The following is a 10,790-nucleotide window of genomic DNA, read 5'->3' on the forward strand; positions in this document are numbered from 1 at the left end:
ACACACTCTTGCACACACACTCACACTCACTCTCCACTCTCACACACACTCGTTCACTATCACACTCTCGCACACATTCATTCACTTTCACCCTCTCGCACACACACACACACACACTTACTCACTCACTCTCACACACACTCATTCACGATCACACTCTCGCACACAAACTCACTCACTGTCACACTCTTGTCACACTCACTATCACACTCTCGCACACACACTCACTGTCACACTCTCGCAGGCTCTCACACTCTCTCTCACACACACACACACACACACACACTCACTCACTCACTCTCACACACACTCATTCACGATCACACTCTCGCACACACACTCACTGTCACACTCTCGCACACAACACAACACTCACTCACTATCACACTCTCGCACACTCATTCACTTTCACACTCTCGCACACACCACACACACACACACACACACTCACTCACTCTCACACACACTCATTCACGATCACACTCTCGCACACAAACTTACTCACTGTCACACTCTTGTACACACACTCACTATCACACTCTCGCACACACACTCACTGTCACACTCTCGCAGGCTCTCACACTCTCTCTCTCTCTCACACACACACAACACACACACACACACACACACTCACCACTAACACATTCTCCACACCACACACACACCACACACACACACACACACCACACACACACACCACTCACTCACTTACTCTCACACACACTCATTCACGATCACACTCTCGCACACACACTCACTGTCACACTCTCGCACACACACACACACACACACTCACTCACTATCACACTCACACACACACACTCACTATCACTCACTCACTCACACACACACTCACTCACTATCACACCTCTCGCACACACACTCACTCACTGTCACACTCTCGCACACACACTCACTCACTGTCACACTCTCGCACAACACTCACTCACTATCACAATCTTGCACACACACTTACTCACTATTACACACACACTCACACACTTGCACACACTATCACACTCTCGCACACACACCTCATTATCACACTTTGCACACACTCACGCAATCTCACACTCACGAGTGACCTTCACCTGGGCTCGTCTGGCGATGTCTCCTGCGTGTTCCCATTGGTCTGGGCGGGGCTGTGGGCGGGGCTGTATTCTGGACTGATGTCTTCCTTTGAGCCATTCTGGGCAGGAAGCTCAAGGCAGGCTTTAAGCCCGTCCCACTGCTGTGCTGCATTCTGGATTGCGAGTCGACGTCTTTCCTGCGACCAAAGAAAGACAGAGTGCTTTAGATCCATTAGATCCTTCCAGAACTGCGTGAAAACTACAGCTGCAGTAAAGAAGCAGCATCTGGGTGAATCTCATGAAGACATCTCAAGAAGATGTCTCAGGTTTTTAGGATGGTTTTTATATAATTTACTGTAAACTTACACTAAATGATAATTTAGTTCTGTGATTTCTCAACAAAATAGCTGAGTAACTGTGAAGTTCAAGCATATATTTTGTTGATAACTAAATCCCACAGTGCCACTTCTACTAGAGAGACGCTGGCATGAAGAAATAATTCAAACACGCAATCGCTCTCACTAATGCATTCATAGGAATGTAATCTGTACTGTGCTACTTTATCTGTATCTGATTTAGAATGAGCAAAAATCTGTGAGAAATAAAACGACCCAAAGGCAAAATAACTGATTGAAATGAGCTGTTATAGGAGCAATAGCCATGTAGCCTGTGTCATATGCCATAGATGTGCACAAGGGGCTTATTTGCTCATTAATGACGTCATGAGCGACTAGTCAACTTCGAAAATTTAAAATAAAGCAAATAGATTTAAACAAAGGTTTAAAATAAAAACAATCAAAATCAACAGTGCAAACTATGCTGCATTTCATGTGACCATTAACCAACATCAGAGAACCGTGAACATGCAAATGTGTAGTTAACTTTTTAAAATATGAACTTGACTAACAGTTCTGATGAGATTCACTCATCTACAGTTTCTGAACTGTTCAATATTTATAATAAGGTTCCTGAACAGTTGTTGTTTTTCTATGTTCTTGACCTCCAGCTGCTCCTAGAGAATAAAGACTGAATCCTGGGACTGAATCTGTCACACAGATGTCAGAGCTGAAGCATCGCTCTCATCCAAAAGCATTCGATTAAGTTCCATCCAGATATCTGGATGAGCTCCATATCCCATCATGCACGTGTGAGATGCTTCCCACCCACAAACAGTGCATTACAGGTGATAAATGCACCACTCCAGCACGTGTGTGTGTGTGTGTGTGTGAGCACACGGTCAAAAACAGTCACGCATGCAAGAAATCCCTCACACACCACACAACGACTGCAGTAAGAAAAAAACAGCAGATCTCGACATTCTTTACTTGAGATGCACAATGACTGAAGATAAGGAGTCTTGATTTCTGAGAACTATTTTGGCTTAAAACCAGAACAACTTCCAGCAGAGGACTTTGTTTTCTCTCTGAATTGAGTTGATTTTTCTGAGCTGTCAGAAATCTGTCAGGAGTTCTGGTGCGGTGATGAAGTGTGTGTTTTTATACCTTGTGCGCAGCCTGTTTGTGACTCTCTTTCTTCTTCTCTTCCTCCTTTCGTGCTGAAACACTCGCCGTGCGTCTCTCCTCCTCCTGCAGAACAGCAGCAGACTGTCAGGAAGTGATTAACACACACACACACTCACACACACAGCAGAGGAGCACATAAAGGCATTTGTGAAGTCTGTGTGTGTGTGTGTGGATCAGAGAGGATTATTTTCAGATGATTTGCTATCCCCCCAGCTGTTTGCTTCCCAGCATGCATTGCAGTTTTGGAGGCTTTGTCCGGGATCACTCAGAGAGAGATGGAGATCAGGCTACAGACTCCCTGTCTCTCTGAATGTGATTTACTAATTAATGAGTAACTAAAGTATAGGTCTCTAATGGTATAGTAGGCGATTTCGGAAATGCTAGAAATAGCAAGCTAGCATTGAAAAGCATAAGATCCCACCCTCTCTGCAAATCCCTCTCCAATAATAAGAGGCTGGACTCACTGTGACGCGCTTCATGTCGAGCAGCTGAAGGTGAGGCGAGCAGCAGCGGAGGAGAGTCTGTCTGTAGCATGACTCCAGCGCGACAGGATTCCCATCAACGCTCAGCTCACTCAGAGAGCGACAGGTCCACAGACAGGCCAGCGCATCAAACCTGCGCAACACACACTTCAGTCAGAGAATACACTCATTACACCTGATCCCTGTTAGTAGAATACAGCTTCAGAGAAATAAACTGGAACAGTGTTGTGTTACTTCCCTCCGTACGGAAGCCTGTTTCCACCACGGAATCAAAAATAGTTTAGTGATTCGGATATAAACTGAGAATATGATGCTATGACTGCGAGATATAAAACTCTGAATCACAGTGGGAAAAAAGTCAAGAAATAAATTTTGATTTGTGTGATAAAAAGTTGCATTCACCTTTTTTTCTTTTTTCATTCCATGAAAGAAACATGCTTCCATATCACTGGCCAAAACTGAATAAATTAATTAATGTAACTTATTAGCCCCGCCCACAGACCCTGACCCACACACACTCACACACACAATCACACACACACACACACACTCACACACACACAATCACACTCACACACAATCACACAACCACCCACACACACACACACACACACACACACACACACACACACACGCTCACACACACACACACACACACACACACTCACTCACACGCACACTCACACACACATACACTCACACACACACACACACACACACACACACACAATCACACTCACACACAATCACACAACCACCCACACACACACACACACACACACACACACACTCACACACACACACACACACACACACACACACACACACACTCACTCACACGCACACTCACACACACATACACTCACACACACACACACACACACACACACACACACGCACACACCACACACACACACACACACTCACACACACACACACACACACACACACACACACTCACTCACACGCACACTCACTCACACGCACACTCACTCACACGCACACTCACACACACACACACACACGCACACTCACACACACACACACTCACACACCACCCACCCACCCACACACACACACACACATACACTCACACACACACACCCACCCACACACTCACACACACACTCACACACACACACACGCGTGCGCGCGCAGGGCTCTGGATGCAGCAGTATGACACAGCAGTAATGAGGAACACACACACACTGGAGCGCTCGGCCCATCACACTGCATCAAGACATCAGACTGTAACGCTCCCTTAGCAACCACAGCACTCAAACCATGACAACACAGCAAGAACATGTTCCCATGGTTACAGAATCAGGGACACTGGGCGACTGTCGGAGGCTTCGGCCGTGTGTTTGTCACACAGCCCCGCACTGCTGCAGGACAAGGACACGCCACGTCCTCAGACAGGACGGGGTTAAACAAGCTCTTACCTGCTGATGCTGTTAGCGCTGAGAAACAGACGCTGCAGACGAGGAAGATTCTCCACATCCGTCTGCAGACAAACAGAGAGACAGAGACAGAGAGATGATGCTGCATCCCACAGCCACTGGCACACCGATCCACCCGCCCGACACACACACACACACACACACACGCGCTGACGGGAGGGGCAGCGGAAGAGCAGGACTGCGGGGGAGGGGAGAGTGTGTGTGTGTGTGTGTGGGGGGAGAGATGCTCAAATTCAGCACACACACGCAGGAAGTGTTCGACAGCAGAAACAGCAGATATTGTTTTCATCAATTTGTGGTTGCTAGGGTGAGGAGGATGGTTGCTAAGAAGTTTCAAAGTGGTTGCTAGGATTTTTTGGATAGCTGCTAAAATGTAACAAAGCGTTTGAGAGAACACAAACAAGCCTTGTGTGTTGCTACTGCTGTCTGAAAGCCTGAATTGATCCTCTCTCTCTCTCTGACCGCATCTAAATTTAGCAGCTCTGCCCCAGACACAAAAAAACATCACTGTTTTCATCATCTCACGAAGCCCCTCGTGAAGCCCAGTCTGTGGAATCCTGACTCTCTGGATGACTGAATCTTTCTCGTATGTGAGTGTGTCTCGCGTGTGTGTGTGTGTGTGTGTTCCTCACCACAGTCGTGATGCTGTTGTGTCGCAGGTTCAGTTCGGTCAGACAGCTCAGACCCTGCAGATTCTCCACTCGACTGATGCGGTTTCCAGACAGATTCAACAAACCAAGATTCCTCAAACGAGACACGTTTTCAATCTGAGAGATCTGAGGAGAGAGAGAGAGAGCGGTTACAAAAAAATGAACTATATTCCAAATAAATGCTGTTCTTTTAAAAGATTAATCACAGCTTCCACAGAAATATTGAGCAACACGACTGTGTTCAACATTGATAATAATCAGAAATGTTTCTTGAGCAGTAAATCATCATATTATTCTGATTTCTGAAGATCATGTGACACTGAAGACTGGAGGAATGATGCTGGAAATACAGCGGAGCCTCACAGATGTTTACTGTGGTTTACATACAGTAGTAAAGAAAAAACAATGTCCTGTGTCTAATTTATTAAGCAACACATTTGATGCATCAACATCAGTCTGACATGAGCCTGTAACTGCAGACAGAGACACACACACACACACACACACACACACACACACGTGCATCCGTCATCACAACATCCAGACCACCGTGCAGTGAAGAATTCGGGCCTGTGTGGATGTTTAAAGTTACAGCAAAAAAAAGAAAGACTTTCATAAAGAAACACAGAGGCACAAATTGTTGTTGTTCAAAAGCAGCGAGTCAATAAAGCCATTGTCCGACAGGTGACAGAAAGCAGCCAAACCAGCACTTAACATGATTAAAATAGACTAACGTGGGAAATAAATGACAGACTGAGGCTGGAAATTAGCAATCCGCCCTCAAAAACACCCTGCATCTCCTCTCATGCTGAGGATTTGTGATGGGTTACTGACAGCAGTGAGGAGGCGGAGCTACTTCTGTACAGCACCAATCAACCAATCAGCATCCACACTGCTGCTTTACATGAACAGAGTTCAAAACATGACCTTCAGTAACACGAAATTACTGTTGGTCAACCTCAGATGGTCAAAATCATGTTTTTTTATTTCCATATTACATGAACTGTGATATATGCACGGCTTTGACATTACTCATGTTAAAGTCATGATGAAACTGAAGTATTGATCTTTTTTTCCGTATTGTGACACAGTGTAAGAGATTAATAAATGTTGGGCGGGACTTGGTTCTGTGGTTTCGTTGTTGATTGGATGCTGAGATGTGGGCGTGGCTCTTAGAATGTGTATGCAGATGAGCATGAGCTACAGGGGCGGAGCTTAAGAGCACTTATTTGATTGGAAAAATCCTACAAACCTCACCACAGACAGGAAGATGTTTTGATTAAACATTTTATTTCAATTTTATTTGCATGTCATTTCACTTTTGCTAGTAGAAAATAGTTCATTAGACACATCTACCACATCACACTGAATTTGAAACTTTATTAAGACTAGGCATGAGGTGTCAGTGTCTCATAATAATAAAATCACATGCGATGTTGCCTGAGAAGCTGTACCTGATTACTATGTAAGTCCAGAACGTCAAGTTTAGTGAGGCCGTCCACATCACAGATCCTCTGGATTCTAGGACAAACATTCATTTATCACTGATTAATGCAGATGAGATGAACAGAAAACACGCTCAGAACGACTGAATGGAGTGGTGTGGACAGGAGACGCTGAGACTCAGACAAACACTGACAGAGTAATGAGATCCTGCGGCATTCAGCATGAGAACGCTTCACACGCAGAGACGACTCTGATTTCACCCAACATGAGAAATTATAGAATGCAGAAATTAAATCTGTTTTGCATCTTTTCAAAACAGTTATGCATTTAATCATGCCTTCTTATGCACCTTATAATGTCTTGAATAAACACTTTTAGAAAGTACAATGAATAAACACATGACAATCAATCAATCGCAGATGCACAGAATCTATAATGCATTTCGTAACAATTACTTATGAAAAGATATACTGCATTATAATGTTCCTTATGAAGAACTTCAGAATGCATTTTAATGAAGTCTTCAAGTAAAGTGTTACTGAAACTGTTGTGGAAATAATGTAGTCACAACACATGGTCTTCAAAAAGGGCTTGATGTTTTTCTTTTGAGAATATGATCTGGAGGTTTCCAAACTTATTCGATGAAACATGCCAGCTTTAGTTCAGATATCAAACGCTGACAGTTTAATTGGAGTGGTGTTGGTTTTAAGAGCAGGGTGGTGCGCATTCCTGTGAGATTACACACACACACACACACACCTGTTCTTCCCGAGCAGCAGCACACGCAGCGAGGTGAGGGAGGAGACTCCACACATGTCAATCACACGGTTGTCATACAGATCGAGGACCACGAGGCGCTGCAGGTGAGGCAGGTCCTGCAGGTGTGAGACGAGGTTGTGCTGCAGGTTGAGGAGACGCAGATTCTCAGCCGAGTCCAGATGAGGGACATCCGTCAGCCCACGCCTGCAGGACACAGGTCAGAGGTCACAGGTCACTGTCTTAACTACACTGAGTCTGCTGAATGACCCTGCCTTGAGAGAGACTGTGCTGCCACCTGCTGGTGGAACTGTGTCATGCTCATTCACATGCTGATTAAAAATATATATAGTATTATTTCTATTCATTTGCAATAGTATTGCATTTTATTTATTTATTATTATTTATTAAAAAAAAATATTTTAATACTGTAAATAATATATTTGTGAAAAACAAACGTTAAAACGTTTAAATATGGTGTTAAGTGCAGGAAAGCACACAAACGTGAATAAATAAATACTAAAAAGTATTTAAAATACTGTTTATGATACTCACATTTTTATTAAAAACTAATACTATTTTAAAAAAAATAATGCTTAAATACAGTGTTTATCAGTTTTCTTGTCTCGAGTTTGCTTGTACATGTTTGCTATTCAGTTGCTAGGTGTTTTTTAAATGAACAGGATACCGGTCCAGATCCAGTCTCTCTGGGCAGGAAGTGATGTCATCTCTGAAGCTGAAGGCAGACGGGAAACACGGGACAGAACTGTCACGCAGACTTCCTGTGTGATAATAATAATGTGATAATTACGATCTGCGCAGAATGACTGACTCTTAAACTCATTTTGTGTTTAACTAAAGTGAAAATGGAAATTATAAAAATAAAAATTATTAAAAACGTTAAAAAAAAATAAGTAAAACCTAAAGTAAAAAATATTTTACAACAGAAAAAAGAGTAAAAAGTAAAATAAAAACAATTTAAAGTTAAATAAAAAATAAAATAAAAAATATTTAAAAACTGAAATAAAAACTAAAAAACTAACACAAAAATAATTAAAAACTATAATAAAAACTGATTAAAAACTACAATTTAAAAAATTAAATAAATAAAATCAAAATGTTTAAAACTAAAAAAAAATTTAAAAAGCTAAACTAAAATAAAAATAAAAAACTAAATTAAAATAAATATCAAAAACTAATTAAAAGCTAAAATAAAAAATAATTTAAAACTAAAATAAAAAATAAATTAAAGGTTAAATAAAAAATTATTAAAAGCTAAAATAAAAATAATAATAACTAAAATAAAAGTGTATTAAGAACTAAAATAATTATGCGAAAAAATTTTTTTTATTAAAAATTAATAAAGTATCTCAGCGATCCTAAAATAACACTGAAGCACTCATCTCTGAGTGGTGTTCCTGTGATCTCACCGCGCATGTGAGCGAGCGCTGCTTTGCTCTGAGGGGACGTGGACCCCCGCACTGTGTGTGGCCCTCTTCACACGATACACCTGGGGCCCCAGATCCACCACCATCCCCACAGGAAGAGCCACAGGAAGAGAGAAGACACAGCGACCCGCAGCCGAGAGCTGGCTGTCACAGGACAGAACCGGAGCGCGCAGCTGCAGCCGAGCGTCTGACCCACACACACACACACACACACACACACGCACGCACACACACACACACACACAGATGCAACAGGGCACTCTAAACATCACTACCATATTATAATTGTGTATTAGCAGGCAGAAGAATTCTGTACCGGGTTTGGACGGGTTTGGTTTCAACGAGTCCACATTCAGTGCTTTCTGAAGATCACTGGATAACTTCAGATCGAGAGCAAAAGAACAAAGTCACAGTGTTAAAGTTACTTTCAGTTTGGAAGAAATAAATGCACATCTTACTGAAAACTACTGTATATCAAACACTGATTATATAAATAAAATACACTACAGTTCAAAAGATTGGGGTCGGTATTAAAGAAATTACTACTTTCATTCATTAGGGACGCACTCAGTTGATCAAAAGTTACAGTAAAGATTCTATTCATCTGTGAATCCTGAAACATAGAACGCATCAATATTGTGCAGCACAACTGTGTTCAACATGTTTCATGATTTCTGAAGATCATGTGACACTGAAGACTGGAGGAATGATGCTGAAAATACAGCGGAGCATCACAGAAATAAATTACACTTTAACACAGATTCACACAGAAAACAGCTGTTTTACATTCTAATAATATTTCACAATTTTACTGCTTTTGCTGTTTTTCTGATCAAATAAATGGAGCCTTGAGAAGAGACTTTATTAAAAACACAAACTTTTGAACAGCGATGCATATCATTTTATTTACATATGCAACTTTATTGAAATTTATATGCAATACACAATAAATATTTTAAATACAATTATTTATATGTCCTTGAATTATATTAATGCTTATTGACGGATATACAGATATGCATGACAGATATGTCCATTAATGTGCATAAGGATACATATATGTTATTTTAATTTGCACGAGATATCATATGTTTTGAGTTAATAAGGCACTATTTCTCTACCTCAGACGCGTTGCTCAGTCTGTGGGGCAGTAAAGATCGCACTGCTGCCAGATGCTGCTGATAGCTGAGTACCTGAGAGAGAGAGAGAGAGAGAGAGAGAGAGAGAGAGAGAGACAGTCAAACTACTATATATCTACTACACTGTAGTAAAGCTGAGTCAGTCTCTCACCGCAGGCGGAAGGATCCGCGCAGAAAGCGCTTTATTGCGAGCGTCCTGCGGTTTATTCGAGCGCATCTCCAGTGTTTGACCGCAGACTGCGCGTCACTGCGCGTCCTTAGCAACCAACTTTTAGTAAACAGTAACGGAGAGTTCCGGCGGAAGTACGAGACTTCCGCTAAAAGTTTTTTTTTTTAATAATAAAACAAAAAGAAGTCCATTAAAAACATGTTCATAGTTATTATCATAATAAAGTAAATGAAACCGAAATGTAAGTTTCTCTCTTTCTCATGGCTTCACCATCCTTCTTCTATTCTTCCGTCTGTGTAGGCTAAAAACGACGTTTTGGCCTTTAGTGTTCACTTTTGATTTGATGTTTACTATTGTCATTACTACCTCCAATAAAAAGCATAAAGTATGTTTGTTTATTTGTTTGTTTTTCTTCTGTATCCCCCAAGTTTGTTTTTCTTATTGAAGACTTGCAAAGTAATGTTATGCAATAAAATAAAATTAATTGCAGTGAATCAGTTTTAAAACTGTTCTACAGACATCCACAGAAGGTTTCTCATAATTGACATAAGAGTATAAATTTATTGATATTCAGTTATTGCTTAAAATGCATTATAAATATTTTAAATTAATCTTTGGTAAAGAATTTTTTTTATATAAAATCTGTG

The 10,790-nt window shown here is 41.4% G+C and overlaps 1 protein-coding gene across 1 annotated transcript; it reads right to left on the reverse strand.

The window, feature by feature from the left end:
- Positions 1–1,034: 1,034 nt before the first annotated feature.
- LOC113061209 (leucine-rich repeat-containing protein 49) lies at positions 1,035–10,191 on the reverse strand. The gene is made up of 10 exons (XM_026230253.1): positions 10,126–10,191; positions 9,152–9,215; positions 8,076–8,169; positions 7,391–7,594; positions 6,640–6,706; positions 5,168–5,311; positions 4,518–4,579; positions 3,058–3,208; positions 2,573–2,656; positions 1,035–1,267 (listed from the first exon to the last, which is right to left on the reverse strand). The coding sequence occupies exons 1-10, from the start codon at positions 10,189–10,191 to the stop codon at positions 1,088–1,090; spliced, it is 1,116 nt and encodes a 371-aa protein (XP_026086038.1). The 3' UTR covers positions 1,035–1,087.
- Between the last annotated feature and the right edge of the window lie 599 nt (positions 10,192–10,790).

Source organism: Carassius auratus, chromosome 43 (genome assembly GCF_003368295.1).
Source record: "Carassius auratus strain Wakin chromosome 43, ASM336829v1, whole genome shotgun sequence".
In the NCBI taxonomy this organism is placed as follows: Eukaryota; Metazoa; Chordata; class Actinopteri; order Cypriniformes; family Cyprinidae; genus Carassius; species Carassius auratus.

Coding starts and splice junctions, on each gene's coding strand:
- LOC113061209 (XM_026230253.1), bottom strand. CDS start 10,191: ATGCGCTCGAATAAACCGCAGGACGCTCGCAATAAAGCGCTTTCTGCG. Junction 7,595..8,075: donor GAGAGACTGGATCTGGACCG/GTATCCTGTTCA, acceptor TGTGTCCTGCAG/GCGTGGGCTGACGGATGTCC. Junction 2,657..3,057: donor TCGACATGAAGCGCGTCACA/GTGAGTCCAGCC, acceptor GCTGTTCTGCAG/GAGGAGGAGAGACGCACGGC.